Source organism: Lutra lutra, chromosome 13, assembly GCF_902655055.1.
Source record: "Lutra lutra chromosome 13, mLutLut1.2, whole genome shotgun sequence".
Taxonomy (NCBI): Eukaryota; Metazoa; Chordata; class Mammalia; order Carnivora; family Mustelidae; genus Lutra; species Lutra lutra.
Genome location: NC_062290.1, coordinates 10298238 through 10317289, shown reverse-complemented (window position 1 = coordinate 10317289; position 19052 = coordinate 10298238). Strand labels below are relative to the sequence as shown.

The window sequence follows — 19052 nt, the reverse complement described above, 5'->3', positions numbered from 1 at the left end:
GATTGTTTCCTTAATTTCTCTGACAGTTCATTACTTGTACATAGAAACACCACAGATAAGTATATACTGATTTTGTAAACAGTAAATTACTAAGTTCACTTATTCTGGTTTTTTGGGGTGTTCTATATATAGAATTATGTCATCTGCAAATAGTGATTGTTTTATTTCTTCCTTTCCAATTTGGATGCTTTTATCTCTTTTTCTTGTGCTACTGTTGTGGGTAGGACTTCCAATACTATACCAAATAAACAGGCAAGAGTAGGCATCCTTATTTTGTTCCCAAGCTGAGGAAAAGCCTTCAGCTTTACACCATTGCGTATGAGTTTGTCATGTATGGCCTTTATTATATTTAAGTACATTCCCTCTATACGCACCTTAAGAGTTTTTATCATAAATGGACACTGAAATTTATCAAAGATTTTTTCTCCATTTACTGAGATGAGCACATGATTGTCACACTTTGTTTTGTTAAGTGGTGTATCACTGATTTGCAGATGTTAAAGCATCCTTGCATTCCTGGAATAAATTCCATTGATCGTGGTGTATGATCCTTTTAATGCATTGTTGGATTCAGTTTGCTAATATTTTGTTGAGGATTTTTACATCTATGTTCATCAGGGATATGAGCTTATAATATTTTTTTAAAGATTTTATTTATTTATTTATTTGACACAGAGAGGGATCACAAGTAGGCAGAGACAGGCGGGGTGGGGCGGGGCGGGGGGGGAAACAGGCTCCTCGCCAAGCAGAGAGCCTGATCCGGGGCTCGATCCCAGGATGTGAGATCATGACCTGAGCCAAAGGCAGAGGCTCAACCCACTGAGCCACCTCAGGCACCCCCTATAATTTTCTTTTTAATATATATATGGGTTTTTTTGGTGGTGTCCTTCTTATTTTGGTATCAGGGTAATGTTGACCTTATAAATGAGTTTAGAAGCTTTCCCTTCTCTTCAATAGTTTGGAAGAGTTTGAGAATAGGTATTACATCTTTTTTGTATTTTTGGCAGAATTCCCCATGAAAACATCTGGTCTTGAACTTGTTTGCTAGGAGGGTTTTTTCATTACAGATTCACAATCTTCTTACTAGCAATGCATCTATTCAGATTTTCTATTTCTTTGTGGAAAACTGGAAGTAAGTCTTGAGAGATTATGTGTTACTAGGAATTAACCCATTTCATTATCACAGTAGTCTCTTTTGATCCTCAATTTCTGTGGTATGGTAACTTCTCTTTCATTTCTGATTTTTTCAAAAAACCAGCTTACTTTCATTGATCTTTTCTATTGTTTTTTTAGTCTCTATGCCATTTATTTCTGCTCTGAATCTTTATTATTTCTTTCCTTCTATTACCTATGGGATTCATCTGTTCTTTTTCTAGTTACTTTAGGTAGAGTTGTCTTTATGAACCTTGCTCTCAGAACTGCTTTTGCTGCATCCTATAGATTTTGGATTGTTGTCTTTCCATCTTCATTTGTGTCAAGGTATTTTTTATTTCTCTTGACTTCTTCATTGACCCATTGATTAAAACAGTTACATGTTATTTAATTTCCACATATTTATGATTTTTCCAGTTTTCTTTTTATAATTGCCTTTGTCTCATACCACTATCATTGAAGAAGATACCTGACATGACTTCAATCTTCTTAAATTTACTCAGACTTGTTCTGTAGTCTAATATGTGATCTAGTATGAGAATGTTCCATACGCAGAGAAGAATGTATATTCTGCTGCTTTTGGATGATATGAATTGTATACAATTAGCACTTGAACAATGGGAGTTGGGATGCTGACCTCCCATGCAGTCAAAAATCCACATATAACTTTTTAAAAAAGATTTATTTATTTATTTGACAGAGAGAGGCAGAGAGTGCACATGCACACAATCAGGGGGAGAGGGAGAAGCAGGCTCCCCGATAAGCAGGGAGCCCGATGACAGGCTTGATCCTAGGACCCTGGGATCATGACCTGAGCCAAAGGCAGACGCTTAACTGACTGAGCCACCTAGATGGCCCAAATATAACTTCTGATTCTCTAGAAACTTAACTACTAATAGCGTACAGCCATACTGATAATATAAATAATCAGTTAGTACATATTTTGTAGGTTGTATTTTGTATCATATTCTTACAATAAACTAGAAAAAAGAAAATATTATTGAGAAAATCATTTGGAACAGAAAATACATTTACAGTATCGTACTGTAAAAAATCCGCATGTAAGTGGACCTTCACAGGTCAAACCCATGTTGTTCAAGGGTTAACTGTACACTTATTAAGTCCATCTGATCTCATATGTTAAGGCTGTTATTTTCTTATTGGTTTTCTGTCTGGATAACCTATCCACGGATGTAAATGGAGTACTTCTAATAGTATTGCTGTCCATGTCTCCCTTTAAGTCTGTTAATATTTGCTTTATATATTTAGGAATTCCTATGTTGAGTGAATAAAAATTTTCAAACCTTACATCCTCTTGTTGGCTTGACGCTTTGTCATTGTGTAATGCCCTTTATCTTTTATCACAGACTTCGTTTTAAAGTCTATTTGGTTTGATGGGGCGCCTGGGTGGCTCAGTGGGTTAAGCCGCTGCCTTCGGCTCAGGTCATGATCCTAGGTCCTGGGTTCGAGCCCCGCATCGGGCTTTCTGCTCAGCGGGGAGCCTGCTTCCTCCTCTCTCTCTACCTGCCTCTCTGCCTACTTGTGATTTCTCTCTGTCAAATAAATAAATAAAATCTTTAAAAAAAAAATAAAGTCTATTTGGTTTGATATAAGTAAAGCCACATCAGCTTTCTTTCATTTACATTTGCATGGAATATCTTCTCCACCCCTTCACTTTCAGTCTGTGCATCATTAAATCTGAAGTGGATCTAGTATAGACAATATATAGATGAGTCTTTTTTTAATCTGTTCAACTACTAGACATCTTTGAAGATGTACAAAATCAAAAATCAATAAAAAAAAATCAAAATTATTTTAAAAGAGTATGTGGAGAGTATGTCCATTTACATTTAAAGTAATTATTGATAGATATGTACTTCTTGCCATTTTCTTAATTATTTTCTGGCTGTTTTTGTAGTTCCTCTGTTTTTTCTCTCGCTCACTTCCCTTGCAGACTATATATACAGACATACATACGTTTTTATATATACATACAAAATATGCTTATACATACATGCAGCTTATATATATGTATTTGTTTATATACTTGTTTGTATACTCAGATGCTTATAGATGTTTATATTTATATACTTATATATAAATAAAAGCCTATTTCAAGTTGAAAGTACCAAAAATTTGAATGTATTATAAAAACTCTAATTTCTGCTCTTCCCTCCACATTTTGATGTCATATTTTATATCTTCTTTGTGTATCTCTTAATTTTTATAGTTACACTTAAGTTCACTTTTGTCTAACCTACATAGTAGGTTTATAAATGGTTAATTTGCAACCTTTACTATATATTTGCACTTACAAGAGAGATTTTTACTTTCCCATGTTTTCTCGTTAGTAGTACCTTTCCTTTTCAGCTTTAACATTTCTTATAAGACCAATTTAGTGGTGAACTCCTTTAAGTTTTGTTCATCTAGAAAACTCTCCTCCAATTGTGAATGGCAACTGTGGCAGGTAGAATATTCTTGGCTGGAAATGTTTTCCTTTCAGCACTTGGAATCTATCATGCCACTCCCTTCTGGCCTGCAAAGGCTGATCTGAAATATCAGCTGATGGGGTTTTGGGGATTCCCTTGGACTTAACAAGTTGTTTTTCTCTTGCTGCTTTTAAGACCCTCTCTTTCACTTTTGACATTGTAATTACGATGTCTCTTGATGTGGATGTCTTTGAGTTCATCTTATTTGGCACTCTCTGTGCTTCTGGGACCTGGATGTCTGTCTCCTTCCCTGGGTTAGGGAAGTTTTCGCTCTCTTTCATTCTCTCTTTTCCTTCTGGGATCCCTATAATATGAATGTTATTTCACTTGATATTGTCCCATTGGTTTCTGAAGCTATCTTCATTAATTTTGTTGTTGTTGTTGTAGCTTTGTTTGGCTGAGTTCCACTGCCCCGTCTTCCAGGTCACTGATCCATTCTTCTTCACTTATTCTGATACTGAAACCTTCTAGTATATTTTTCGGTTCAGTTACTGTACTCTTCAGCTCCGTGACTTGCATTTGGTAGTTAACTATTCTTCTGACTCTGGTAAACCTCTTTATAACCATTACCTTGAACTTTTTATCGGGTAGGTTAGTCATCTCCACTTCATTAAAGTCTTTTTTCTGAGGTTTTGTGTCCTTCTTTTGTTTGGAAAATATTCCTGTCTCCTCATTTTGCTTGGCTCTCTGTTTCTGCTTATTTTTTTTTTTAAGATTTTATTTATTTATTTGACAGAGAGAGATCACAAGTAGCAGAGAGGCAGGCAGAGAGAGAGAGAAGGAAGCAGGCTCCCTGCTGAGCAGAGAGCCCGATGTGGGGCTCGATCCCAGGACCCCGAGATCATGACCTGAGCCGAAAGCAGTGGCTTAACCCACTGAGCCACACAGGCACCCTCTGTTTCTACTTATTAAGCAAAACTGTTACTTCTCCCAGTCTTGAAGGAGTGGCCTTGTATAGGAGATAAACCTTATTATTCAACCTTGCTCTAGCTTTTGGCTGTCTCTCTGAAGCTTTGTGTTACCTAATTAGCTTGAATTATTCTTGGTTGATCCCACATTGTTGAGAGTGTGTCAAGACCTGCCAGTGTGCCAAAGGGAATGATCTCAGCACCTGGTTTCAGCCTGACTGGAAGACAGACCCATGGGGAAAAGACCCGCGGGAAGGGGCTTGTGGAGTACAAATACACAGCCCTGTGGCACTACAACTGTAAACCCAGCTGACCTCCAGCCCAAGAGGCCTGGCGGTGTCTCCTGAACTCAACCTGCAAAAATCAGGGCTTCAGACGAGCACTCAAGGCGACAGCCAGCTGCACTGAGGCCGAAGGAGAGATCAAAGGTGGTGTCTCCCTGGCTACATTTTGAGAGCATCTTTGAAGCCTGTCCCTTAGGCTGGCTCCAGGACAAGTGGATGGGCCTTCCTCATAGGCAGACGAGTAGTGTTTCAGCAGGCTGTCTATGCAGTACCTCCGGTATGGTAGCCCTCCCAAAACTGCCTTCCTATTATAGTCCCATAGGGTGCAGAAATTCAAGCTCTTCCAGCCACCAGGGACAAGTGACCAACAGACATTCCCTCTGTGGACCGCACTTAAAGGCAGGCTTTAGCAAGGCTGCAGGAGTACTGAGGGTGGAGCACATCCATGGCTTTAGGGATGCAGGAGAACAATGTGGGCAGGATATACCCAAGGCTTTAGTGAGGCACGGAGATGGCTGGGACAAGGCACACCCATGGCTTTAGGGAGCTGTCTGTGTCCATGGCGACTGACTGCACTAGCAAAGTGAAAGGAGAATGCAAAAATGGCGCTCACAAGCACCTCTGGACCCAAAGAAAATACCAACTGGTCCCAGATACTCCAGCAAACACTTTAGAATTAGCCAATGAATCTCCTTCTCTTACAATTCAGACACTTTCAAACTGCTGCCTTTGCACTGGGTCCCAAGATGAGTGTGCTTGTGTGTAAGCCCCTCAAAAGGAGTATCTCAGATTCCCCTCAGCCCCTCAGGTTCATTATACACAAGCCCCCTTGGTTTCTAAATCCATCTGGGGAGCCTCATCTTCCCAGTGCAGGTTCCCAGGGTTGGCATACCCTAAGTGGGTTATAAACCCATCCCTCCTCAGGTAAAGACGCCAGACCTATGAAACCCCTCCCTACTCTGATTTGCTGCACCAGGCATGAAATTCTTGGCGAAACTATGTCTCCACCTCTCCTATCCATTTCAATGTGGCCCTTATTTCCTTGTTGTAGAAGGAGCTGTTCTGCTAGTTTTCAGTTCTTTCTGAGCAGGAATTATTCCATAAGCAACTGCAGATCTAGTGTGTCTACAGAAAGAGATAGTTCAAGGTGTTCCTAAGCTGCCATCTTGAACTGCCTCCAAGTTCTCTCCTTTTAGTTTCAAGTAAAACTAAATTAATAATTACTAAGACCAGCACAAAGAATGCAATCACATTTTAAAAAATTGTCTGTTATACAGCTTTCAGAAGCACATAGGGCAGGGCTTCCCAAATTTATGGAATGTATAAGAATCCACCGGAGGAGTTATTAAAACAGATTGCTGGGCTCACCCAGCAGATTCCGATTTAGTAGATCTCGGATGGGGCCCAAGAATCTGCACTGTTTACAAGTTTCAGAGACTGATGCTGTCATTCAGCAAGTAGCATTGTCACAGAAAAATCCCTGGAATAAAACTTACCTACTTGCATTTCATAGTAGTGAGATACAGTGTGATTTTTCTTCTTTGCATTTTCTTAGATATCGGGTAAATTTTTTTTTTATAACAAATGTTCCATTTTTACTCAAACAATAAAATCTTCATTCTAAAGAAAGTTAGAAGCTACAAACATTAACCTATTTATACCTACAATTTGTACAAAAGCTTTCTCTGAGATCATTATTTAACCTTCCTTCTCCCTCTGAAAAGCTGAACCATGTTTTATAAAACTCACCTACTCTCAAATCAAAGTTGCAAGAGTTTCTCTCTATGAAGTGGCTACCATGAAAGAAATTGATATTTGCAATTTCAAAAAGGAGGCATATATTTTCCCATCTTACCGGATTTAATATTTAGTATCAATGTAACAGTCCAAGTTCTATCATCAGTCAAATCTACTGGAAATGTATGAAAATACACATAGTATGGTCTACTACAGGACCAAAACAGCCCAACTCAACACTAATTTTAAAACAGAAGGACAACGTTATTATGCAACAATTTTAAGTACAATAACCACTGTTTACATTTGGCCCTTCCGCATACTTCAGTATCTGTTTTAAACAGTTACGACCCCCAAAAAATTATTCCTAAACAGTACTTTTACATAGTCTTTTATATAGCTTTATGGCCCAATACCATTAACTCAAATTAAAAAAAAAAAAAAAAAAGGTATAGTCAGACTTATACAATGAACACAAAATGTTCTGCAAACTAGGAATAAAGGTATTACCTAAAAGATGTTTGGTAAGAAGGAAAGAGAAACTGATTGTTAAAACAGTTCAACTTTGTGTAGCTTTCAAAAGAGAAATTTACATGTAATTCTATTTAGAGATAAAAATTTCATGGATAGGGACGCCTGGGTGGCTCAGTTGGTTAAGCGGCTGCCTTCGGCTCAGGTCATGATCCCAGCGTCCTGGGATCGAGTCCCACATCGGGCTCCTTGCTTGGCGGGGAGCCTGCTTCTCCCTCTGCCTCTGCCTGCCATTCTGTCTGCCTGTGCTCGCTCGCTCTCCTCTCTCTCTGACAAATTAAAAAAAAAAAAAAAAAAAAAAAAAAATTTCATGGATAATCATTAATTCCACACCAGGAAAAAGGTCCATTAGCCTTAATTTAACTCTGTACCTAATGACAGTATTTACAAATAAAATGATTTCAACTTCAATAGAAAAACAAACTGCTAATAATTAACTGAAAAACAATTAAGTAATGCTGAGATTAGAGTCTAAAAGCCCTTAAGTATCTTTAAATGACCCTCCAAGAGAGCTGGATTAGAAAGTAATCAGGGGGCACCTGGGTGGCTCAGTGGGTTAAAGCCTCCACCTTTGGCTCGGGTCATGATCCCAGGGTCCTGGGATCCCAGAGCCCTGCATCAGGCTCTGCTCAGCAGGAAGCCTGCTACCTCCTCTCTCTCTGCCTGCGTCTCTGCCTACTTGTGATCTCTGTCTGTGAAATAAATAAATAAAATCTTAAAAAAAAAAAAAAAGGAAAGGAATCAGAAGTGAGATCTCTATAGAGTATAATCAATCAAATATAAAAGTAAAACGTAGAAGTGGAATGTCTTTATTTTTCCTAAATTTCCATACTTCTAACACCTCGTGTTCCTACCGGTAGTCTTAAATCAATCAATTGAACTTCAATCCTATTATCAAGTTAAAAGTACCAAGTACTCTGATTATGATTTATCTGCAAAAGAAACATGACAATCCAGTATTTTTAGTCTAGAGTACAGGTTTAATGCTAACTTTACATATTTCTCAATACCTTAAAAACGTTTAAGAACTATATTCCAGTTATTAATAATGTCATTTCTTACCAGGATCTGCTAACCCAGTTGTCTCTAATAGTATGTAATCAAATTTCCCCTTCTTCTCCATCAAATTCTCAATAGCTCTAAGGCCATTGTCCCTGGAGAATACCAAAATATAAAATATAGTTGATTATCTGAATATTTTAAAGTGATAATTATAAATGTTTTAAAATATATTTAGCAACCTGAGACAAAAATACCTTTAGGCATGTAAAAATTTAACTCATTCCCAAACTGCTAATACAACATCCATCGATATTTACCAATGGTGGAGAAAAATAGAGGCATATATACTGGTAAGTGAAATAAATCAGATACATGAGGAGTTAATATTCTAACTTTATTAAAATTAAAAGTAGAGGAAACTTTAATAACCCTGACAAGTCAAAATCTGCTATTTTTATAGTATCACAAAAGAAAAAACTCAACATCCAAAACAATGATAAAATTTATGAACTACCATGGTTTAATATAACATCTAAAGGGACACAATCACTACTTTTCAATTCTGTTCTGAGTAAGGGTACCAGACTTTAATTTCCCTTTTCTCTTAGAACATCGACAGCCCAAGAAAATATTTACTGGATCTCATTATGGTTGTTCAAGAAAATCTGTCATGATTTTAGATTTGTTAATATATTGACTCAAAGTCAAATACCTAAGTTGTAAATGATGTAGAAAAAATTTAGTTCACTAGAATATACAAAGTCAACAGTACAGGTATTAATTTTCCTTATTCACTCAACAAAATATTTGAGTGAATAGGTATGTCAGGTCCTTTTCTATGATCTATGGTCTATTAGTGAAAAAAATAGATACTGTCGGGGCACCTGGGTGGCTCAGTTGTTGGGCATCTCCCTCAGACTTGGGTCATGATCTCAGGGTCCTGGGATGGAGCCCCACATCGGGCTCCCTGCTCAGTGGGAAGCCTGCTTCTCTCTCTCTCCCACTCCCCCTGCCTGTGGTCCCTTTCTCACTGTCTCTCTGTCAAATACATAAATAAAATCTTCTTAAAAAAAACAAAAACAAAAACAAACCCAGATACTGTCCTTGGAAGCAACTACCACTAGTGGAACACAACGTGAGCTTTTTCACCTTTGATGGTCATTTATTTTGTTTATAGAAGATGAATCCTTGGAAATAGGACCAATGACTCATTTAATGTAAAATAATTTTTACACATGAAATGTGACTTTCATGTACCACAGAAATTAATAATGAAACCCTAACATCAAAGACAGTAAAAAGAAACTCAATAAAAGAACCAATGCATTAGAGCAGACAAAAAAATAAATAGGATAGCAAGAAAACACTTTAAGAAAATACATCCTAATAAGTTACTTTCTATGTGGAAATACAATGAAGCAGACTACATAAGTCTGTTACATTACACGAGAAAACCAAAGCTGGAAATATAATCAATAAACATTTGTAACAAACCAACAAGCACACAATAAACACATTCCTCACTTTACTGAACAGCAGAGGCAACCGTTTCTAAGTTCCAGCCATTCTTCATAGAGCTCTCCACCTTGGCTGACAGCTAAGGATTTCTCCACCGCACTTCCTGGAATAATTAACAAGAAGCACTCTTTAGATTACGTTCACTAGCAAAAGCAAAGATGAGGATATCAATAACACAGATTTCAAATCATTTGATACAAACACCTTTTATAACTTTTATTCTTTCATAGCTTGTGCAGCCTCAATGTTTTAAACTATACTACTCTAGATTATTTAGGCTTTTACTTTTTAAAGAGGATTTAAGTCCCTAACAAGACAAATCCAAAATTGACTCATACCTACTTCTTCTTTGGTCCTCTCACTTGCCCACTCCTATATCCTAATAAAGCAGCTATTTCAAAAGCACTCCCATCCAAGTATGAGGGAGAGGAGATGCAACATGGGGGGTTAAGGGGGTAGGAGAAGAGTAAATGAAACAAGATGGGATTGGGAGGGAGACAAACCATAAGTGACTCTTAATCTCACAAAACAAACTGAGGGTTGATGGGGGGAGGGGGTTGGGGGGGTGGGGTTATGGATATTGGGGAGGGTATGTGCTATGGTGAGTGCTATGAAGTGTGTAAACCTGGCGATTTGCAGACCTGTACCCCTGGGGATAAAAATATGTGTTTATAGATTAAAAAAAAAAAAAAAAAAAAAGCACTCCTTGCCCATGGCCAACCAGTATGTTTAATATATTGGTTTTTATATGCCCTTAACCCTCTTAAAAGACTGCCTTATCTTTTTTTTTCTTTCCATTCTTCTTCTAAATTGTTTTTGTTTCTATTAGACAGACTACCCAATATTCCCGGTATGAGTAAAAACCCTAGTTCTTTTTGAGGAAGTCTGCTTGGCCAGGGTATCAATGTGCCCATTTAAAAATTAAAATTTTAAACTGGATTTCCTAGCAATTCTTACTTAAGAAAGAGTAATATATATGTGAAATTCTGAGATGCTTGTTACCATACAAGAATGATTTTAAATATCTTACTTTTCCTCCAATAAAGAAATATACCAAAGCCAAGGAAGAGTTCTAAATATCCAGTAAAGTGAATGGCCACAAAAGAAAATTCAGTAATTTTTTATGTATATATTTTTTGTTTATATTTTAGTTAGGCAAAGATAACGAGCTTTGAAAGGGACTGCTACAGAATTCAAGGCATAGGGGATATGAATAAAATGCAAAGGAAAGTATTGCAAATAAATGGTTTATATAAAATTACATAAACAATCCAGAAGGAATAAAGAAAAATAGTAACAATAATAATGTAATGATCAGTGTCCAACAGATCAGTTAATAAGCTAGAATATAAGATTTACTAGTCTTATTATAATAGCTTACTAAAATGAGAAATAAAAAAAAAATAAAATGAGAAATCAAGAGGCGCCTGGGTGGCTCAATCGCTAGAAGTCTACCCTGGACTCAGGTCAGGACCCAGGGTCCTGGGATAGAGCCCCGCATCGGGCTCCCTGCACAGCAGGAAGCCTGCTTTTCCCTCTCTCACCCCCCCTGCTTGTGTTCCCTCTCTGGCTGTGTCTCTGTCAAATAAATAGAATCTTTAAAAAAAAAAAATGAGAAATCAAGTTTAACAGGTCTCCCTTCTTGTTCATAAAACCTAGCTCCTTTATTCATTTACAACAGAGAAAATAGTATACTTTAAGAAATAGCTCAACATAAGATATATTTTTTTGGCTAAAAGTGAGCTATAGTTAAAATTCACACTTAAGAAGAAAAACTTCTACAAGTAATCAAAAAATTGTGTCTAACACTGCTGTATATGTATTTTTAAAAGCACAGTTGAATATTAAAATAAAAAATGGAATTTTAAATGCATATATTTCCACAGACAACTGCAGATTTTGAGATGGAAACCATATATTTAACTTATTTTTTAAATCTTCAGTTTTAAATGCTTTGCAAACAATAAACACCCAACAACATAAACTTATGAAAACTGGAACATTTTAAAGAATTATTCAAAAGTTACAAGTGAACAATACAGTCAGTATAAAAGTATATAGAAAAGCCTGAAAGAACTTTCTTTCATATATTTAGCGCTTTTTACTTCTGGAGTTATTTCATATAAAAACTTAATTTAATTCTGTTGTTATGAATTCTGAAGTTTTATAAAATTTTATAAAAATGATCTAATTTCAGTACCCCAAATCTGTACAAAATAAAACTGAATAGAAATTAATTTTCCCAAAACTATCTGCATCAATGTATTCACATTACAATACCTTGAATTTTCATTTTTAAGTATGGAATATCAAAATTCACCATAGGCTATCCTATAAATTCTTACAGCATCACATTCACTGAACTTTACTTACCTTCCCCAAATTCGTTTAAAATAACTGCTACTCTTTTACTATGTTGCTCTGTCAAAATATAGTTCAGAAGTGTTGTCTTCCCAGCACCTGTAAAACATACTTGTTTTAGGGGCACCTGGGTGGCTCAGTCGTTAGGCGTCTGCCTTCGGCTCAGGTCATGATCCCAGGGTCCTGGGATCGAGCCCCCATTGGGGCTGCCTGCTCCGTGGGAGGCCTGCTTCTCCCTCTCCCACTCCCCCAGCTTCTGTTCCCTCTCCCGCTGTGTCTCTGTCAAAAAAATAAATAAAATCTTAAAAAAAAAAAAATACTTGTTTTAAAAAACATTCAAAGGCTAATTTTAAAGGCACAGACACAAAAATAGAGTCCCAATGTTTTTAAAAAATTGTGTGCTATTTTAAAAATATTATTTAACTATGGCATAGAAGATTCTAGAGGAAAAGATTAGAGTATCCTTTGTAAACTATTAAAAAAGCTTTATGTAGACATAAAACTTTGTTAATATTTATAAGTATGCCTTCAACTTGGATCAGTTTTCTTCAACCTCATACAACGAAAATATGCCTTCTACATAATTTATAGTATAATTAATATAAAGACATCTAAATTTTCTATTATGTAAGCAATTATTGAAATAATGGCTTCCAGGGAATAAAGTACTCATGTACTTAATTTACTGTATTTAAATGTAAAGTAAAGTAAATTTACTTTAAACTTTATTTAAATTACTAATGTACTTTATTTAAAATATTTAGACACCTTCACACGATGACAATGTTTCTTAGCCAAGAATGCATGGTTTACTTCCCCAAAATTTACATATAAAGCCTATCTTTTATTTCAATATCCATCATTAACCACACACAAATTCAAACGGACTATAGGGCTACTTTTAGTACTTAAAGTAACCTATAAGAAAATACGTGTATATATACAGCTGACCCTCAAACAACTAACTGTGTGGGTTGTAGGTCCACTTATACATGGTTTTTTTTCTGTAAATATAGTACATTACTGTATTTTCTCCCTCTTATGATTTTCTTCATAAAATTTCCTTTTCTCTAGCTTACTTTGTTGTTAAGAGTACAATATTTAATACATAAAACATACAAAATATGTGCTAATCAACTGTTTATATCACCAGTAAAGATTCTGGTCAACAGTAGACTATTACCTGGGTTTTGGGGCAGTCCAAAATTACCATGCAGGAAGTCAGCACCCCTAGCCCCCACACTGTTCAAGGGTCAACTGTATCTGACTACCTATCTATAAAACACACACATAAAATGGGAGAAATGATGTAAAAAATGTTAACAATATACAGAATATTCAGTACTTAGAAAAATTCATAAAGCTACACTAACTTTATCCAGTAGGTGGCATGTTAAACCTAGTATGTTCAGCTCAAGTAAAAGAAAAACATTTACCTTGTGAACAACTATACACACCAAAGTTCAAAGAAAAAAAAACAAAACTGTATAGTAGTGTAGTTCAGTTGTATGAGTGTATCATTCACTTACTTTTCTGTTGGTGGATATTTGGGTTATCTCCAGTGTTTTATTTTCCCAAACAGTGTTGCTAAGAACTTTTTCATGTAAGCCTGTACACAACTTCTGAAGTACATTTAGGAGAATTTTAGCCTCTAACTCGAAGGGATTTAATGATCATTAGGGTATTAATACCTTCACATTTTTAAGTCATATTCCTTTAAAAGCTGTTGAAGGGATTAAAAGCTTATGTTTAGAGAGCTTTAAAAACCTCAACATCACATAAGTGTGAGGTATAGAATGAAAGGGACAGAGCTTAAGGAGACAGGGCAATGAGGAAATTCTTAGAACCAGTCCAAGTGTGAGACAGAGACCCTGAAGATGAGGGCAGCACTAGGCAGTGGCACTGAAAATGGGAAAGCAGAGGTGGATCTAAGAGACCTTCTAATAAAAATATTAGGACTTAATAATTAACCACATTATGAAGCAGAAGACTTGAGGCACAGTTTATTCATTCAAAAGTCTACAATGCAGCAGATCTCATGCTGGGCCTTGGCGGCAAGAGCACAGAACAGAGACAAACTGCCTCTACTTTTAACAATGCTTAGAAAGACTAAGAAAGTGGGAAATGGAAGGTAGTTCAGACGGATAAAGAGGCAATGATGTCACGGAGTTACAGAGTGGACAGGAGATAGACAAGATGTTAGGTAGCACCTAAAAGGGAGGTTTAGGCAGAGGAGTAACAAAAACGAAAACGATTCCAGGAGTTAAAATACTTGGCATTGTTTAAAAGTAAAAGTACCGATGTGCCTGGACCACAGTTTGGTCGGCTAGAAAGACCATCAAGAGCCAGATCATACAGGACCATTTGATTCATGTTTAGGAATTTGAACAGCAACCCAAATGGAAATCACTGAAGGGTGTGACACAGTTGACATTTACGAAGATGATTAAGGCTAAAATACAGAGAATATATTAAAGGGAAGCATGACACAAGGCTAGTTAGAAAATTTTTAGAATATTCCAGGTTGTTGGACTCAGGGGAGCAGGAGAACTGGACGGTAAGGTGACATGAAGTTTTGGACCTGCTAAGTTTGAGATGTCTGTGGGACATCAAAATAGAAACTATCTGTGTGTGAAGTTAAAAGGAAGAACAGAGGTGGGAGAAAATTAAAAAAAAAAAAAAAAGCCACAGAAGTAGGTGGAAATTTCCCAAGAAAAATGTGATGGAAGCTGATACAACAATGTTTCAAAAAAGAGAAAATGGCCAAGAATAAGTAGTGGAACGAGATCCCCTATCATCAGCAACAAGGTTGTGGGCAAAAGTCCTCATTCCTGAGTTTTAGACCATTACCTCCAATGCTCTACTGACCTAGGAATGAGAAAAATGGTAACGGCCAGAGGGGCGAGACTGAACCACTCTGTCTCAGACAAGGAATCTGCTCAACCGCTTAGTGGAGCAGCCTCTGCGTAACAGTGGGGACACATCAAAAATAAATTCCTTTATAAAATTAGTCCAGAAGAAAAAGGAGAATAAACTCAGTCTACGAAGCTAAAAAAAGACAACACCAGAGATTTAACTCCTATTTTTGTGTAAAAGACCCTCAGGGGCACCACGTTGGTAGCCGTCTCTGGCACCATCTAGGGATGGTATTACCGACCCCAAATCATTTCACTTTACTTACATTTCTTAACTCTTCCCCCACTTGCAACATGGTCCTGTATTTATGCTAGCCCTTCCCGGAAATCGTAAGGCTTTAGAATAATACTCCTCAGATTCGTCCGAGCCCACAAACCGTCCTTCAGGAAAATGCACGGTTACACACCTACGAATTCAAGTGCCGTGTGCACTCCTGAACGTCCTCGGCGTGAGAAATAGGATCTGGGAGGGAAGAGATTTTATCCTCACTTTCAACTAGAGCGCTCTGCAAACAAACCTCAAAAAAACCAAAACAACTTTGCGAGGAATCCTCTCCCCGAACAGCTGGAAGAGGCTGGCCCGTGGGCAAGGGGAATCTACCAAAGAACCGCCCCCCTCGTGGGTCGGGCACAGACAGGGCACCCGGTAAAGGTAACAGACCTAAGAGTGGGTGTTTCCTGCCCCACTGAGCAGGTAAGAAAACAAACTCAAACGGGTGACCGATATTACTTCCACTCCCCAGTAAGGTTCACGAGCTTCAGAGACGGAGAACGACCGGTGAGAGGCCACGTGGGTAATTAGGGGGCGGGCCCAACCCTCTAGGGGCAAAGCCAAAACTAGTTTTCAAAATGCGAGGTTAACTCTGTTTCCCTTGATAAATGTGAATGTAACGCAAAGGGGTCTGGGCGTCCTCGAGCCTCGAGATGAAGAGCAACCCAAACGGGGAGCGAGGGACCCAGCCCCTACCTCAGAGACCTGTGCTATCGGCCAGAAGGCCCGGATGCCTGAGGTAGAGGCACCGGCAGCCCCCCAAATCCCAGGATACCAGCGTTCACGGCATTTTCTGACCGGGATGGTTAGTTACCTAAATACCCGGTGATAATTGTGACTGGGATCTTAGCGTCGGGACCAGACTTCTCCTCCTCCTCTCTCAGCTTCGTCTCAATGGGGACCAATTCAGGACAGTCCTCTTCCGCCAGTTCCTCTTCCTCACCCACAACACCCACAGCCGGGAACATCCCGGCCAAGTGCACACTGTATGTACGCCTCTACCTCGCCTCAAGAAACACAACCAAAACGCCGAGGCGCAGCTGCGCACGCCGGAAGCGCCACGCCGGGCGCGTTCTTGACGTCATCACGCCGCGACGTGCGGCGCCTCCCGGTCCCGCCCGGATTACCTGGGCTCGAGCAGAGAAAGGCCTCGCCTCTTAGCCACGCCCCCAGAGGAGTTGACCACACCCCTGGGGCGTGTTCTCTAAACCTGAGCGGAGCTGGGCGGAGTTGTTCTGGTTCCAGGCTCTGTGCTGTCCCTGTGTGCACCGACGGAGACCCGGGTGGTGGGATCCTGGAATGGGTAGCCTGACCTCAACAGTCCCCGCAGAGAACAGACTCCATCAATCGGACATTTTTTTAGTGTCATTAAAAAACTTTTTTTAATTCATAGGGGGAAGAATGGGAAGCTGTAACACTACTATGTTAATTGTATTTTTTATCCCTGAAGGAATAACCAGCAAATTTTTTTTCTTTCTTATAACTGTATATTTTACATGTATATCCAAATTCTTACAATGTATATGAATTACTCTTATGTATTTCTCTTTCTCATTTATTCAGACTCAGGTAACCTGTGTTCATTTATCGTATTCTTTGGTTCATGATACTCTCATCCTTAATCCATGGAAAGCCCTCCTTTATATTTATATGTTTATAATGAACTCCTTTGACCTCATCCCTAGCCCAGAGACATTACCAATAAGCTATACCTATCTGTGTGGAGCCAGTACCCGTTTCAACCCTCTGCCTCTGCCTCTCTCCTAAGATAGTAACCATTATCCTGAATTGATTTCAGGTGACTGATCATTCACTCCTTTCTTTTTTTATTTTTTAAGATTTTATTTATTTATTTGACAGACAGAGATCACAAGTAGGCAGATAGCCAGGCAGACTGAGAGAGAGAGAGAGAGAGGAGGAGGAAGCAGGCTCCCCGCGGAGCAGAGAGCCCAATGCGGGGCTGGATCCCAGCACTCCGGGATTCCAGCTCCCCCCTCCCCTGCAAGGCAGAGGCTTTAACCCTCTGAGCCACCCAGGCGCCCCCGCTCCTTTTCTTTTTAGTGTTATCAAATATATATGTGAATAGACAACATGTTGTTTACTTTTGCTTGTCTTTGAGCTTCATAAAAAGAGTATCACACAGTATGTAATCTCCTGGGGTTATCTACATTTTCAGCTCCTCTGTTGTATTCTGTTCTGCTATGGGACTGTACAGCAATTTCTTCATTCATTTCCTGTCAATTATTTCCCAGTTTTGCTCTATGGACAGCATTCAGTGATCCTTCAGCACCGTATTACCGTCTGAGCAGAAGCTGTGACAGCCGGGACCACGTTCCCATACACAATTCTCAGACACATTGTTGCAGATTCCCTTACATGGCTCTGACAGAATGTTATATTAGCATCTTTTATCTCACTGAGAGCAACCTGTGCCCAAAAGGCCAGCTCAGTCAAGGTGACTGACAAATATTGCTATAACAGTATATAGCCTTGGTCAGAGCAAAAAGAGTGTTTACACACCGCAGTGGTCAAAAGTTAAAGGCACTCCAAACGTTCATCAACCAATGAAGGAATAAACAAAATGTAGCACATCCATACAATGAAAAATTATCTCAAAACAAACAGGAATGAAGTAGCTGCTGTAACATGACTGGCCCTCAAAAGCATTACAAAGTGAAAGGAGGCATTCACAAAACACCACACGTTGTATGATTCCATTTACGTGAAACACATGTTGTATGGCTCCTTTTACATGAAACACATGTTGTGTGGTTCCTTTTATGTGAAATGTGCACTGTAGGCAAATCCAATAAAATAGAAAGTAGATCAGTTGTCACCAGAGACTGGGCGTTGAGAGGATTGACTGATCACGTGTGCATTTTGGGGGTGATAAAAATATTCTAAAACTGATTGTGGTGATAGTAGTGCAACTGTGTGAAAATACAAAAAACCGGGGCACCTGGGTGGCTCAGTGGGTTGAGCCTCTGCCTTCGGCTCAGGTCATGATCTCAGGGTCCTGGGATCAAGCCCTGCATTGGGCTCTCTGCTCAGCAGGGAGCCTGCTTCCTCCTCTCTCTCTGCCTGCCTCTCTGCCTACTTGTGATCTCTGTCTGTCAAATAAATTAAAAAAAAGAAAAATCTTAAAAAAAAAGAAAATACAAAAAAACCACTGAAATGTATATTTTTTTAAAGATTTATTTATTTATCTGAGAGAAAGAGAGCATGGGGGAGGGGCAGAGGGAGAGAATCTTCAAGCAGACTCCTTGTTGAGTGCAGATGACACCCCCCCCTTTGCCAAGGAGGGCTCAATTTCATGGCCCATGAGATCATGACCTGAACTGAAACCAGGAGTCCGACACGCCAGGTCTTATTTATTTATTTATTTATTTGACAGAGACAGAGAGAGAGAGACAGTAAGACAGTGGGACAGTGAGAGAGGGAACACAAACAGGGGTAGTGGGAGAGGGAGAAGCGGGCTCCCCACCAAACAGAGAGCCTAACATGGGGCTCAATCCCAGGACCCTGAGATCATGGCCCGAGCCGAAGGCAGAAGCTTAACCCACTGAGCCACCCAGGTACCCTCGGAGCTGCTATTTTTTTTTAATTTAATTTTATTTTTTCAGTGTTCCAAGATTCATTGTTTATGCACCACACCCAGTCAGATCTGCTATTTTCAAAAGTGTTAAAGGTTGCGCTGTGTGTTAAAACGTGGGGGTGCCCATGTGCATCTACAGAGAAACACTGCCTTCAAGGTCTTCCCCCAGCCCTTTCAATCCCTGGCCTTCTGAGCAGGTAAGTCTGAACCTATCTGCAGTGATTCCTCAGCTCAGCCACACGTAGGCATGGCTACAAAGATTGCTGCTTCATAAATGTCTGTTGTCTAT

General features: G+C 38.9%; 1 protein-coding gene across 12 annotated transcripts in view; it reads right to left on the bottom strand.

Moving 5' to 3' along the window:
* LOC125083421 (COBW domain-containing protein 1) overlaps window positions 1–16247 on the bottom strand; it is a 52952-nt gene extending 36705 nt beyond the window's left edge. For 5 of the 12 annotated variants that reach the window (XM_047699970.1, XM_047699972.1, XM_047699969.1 and 2 more), the window contains exons 1-4: window positions 15983–16245; window positions 11995–12081; window positions 9628–9724; window positions 8164–8255 (exon numbers count right to left, since the gene is read on the bottom strand). In XM_047699970.1, the coding sequence (XP_047555926.1) occupies window positions 8164–8255; window positions 9628–9724; window positions 11995–12081; window positions 15983–16136 (430 nt within the window). In that variant the 5' untranslated portion in view covers window positions 16137–16245. Of the gene's footprint in view, window positions 1–8163; window positions 8256–9627; window positions 9725–11994; window positions 12082–13165; window positions 13258–15304; window positions 15361–15864 lie in introns of all 12 variants that reach the window. The other 7 variants (XM_047699974.1, XM_047699976.1, XM_047699980.1 and 4 more) reach the window with 6 other exon arrangements.
* Window positions 16248–19052: the final 2805 nt, after the last annotated feature.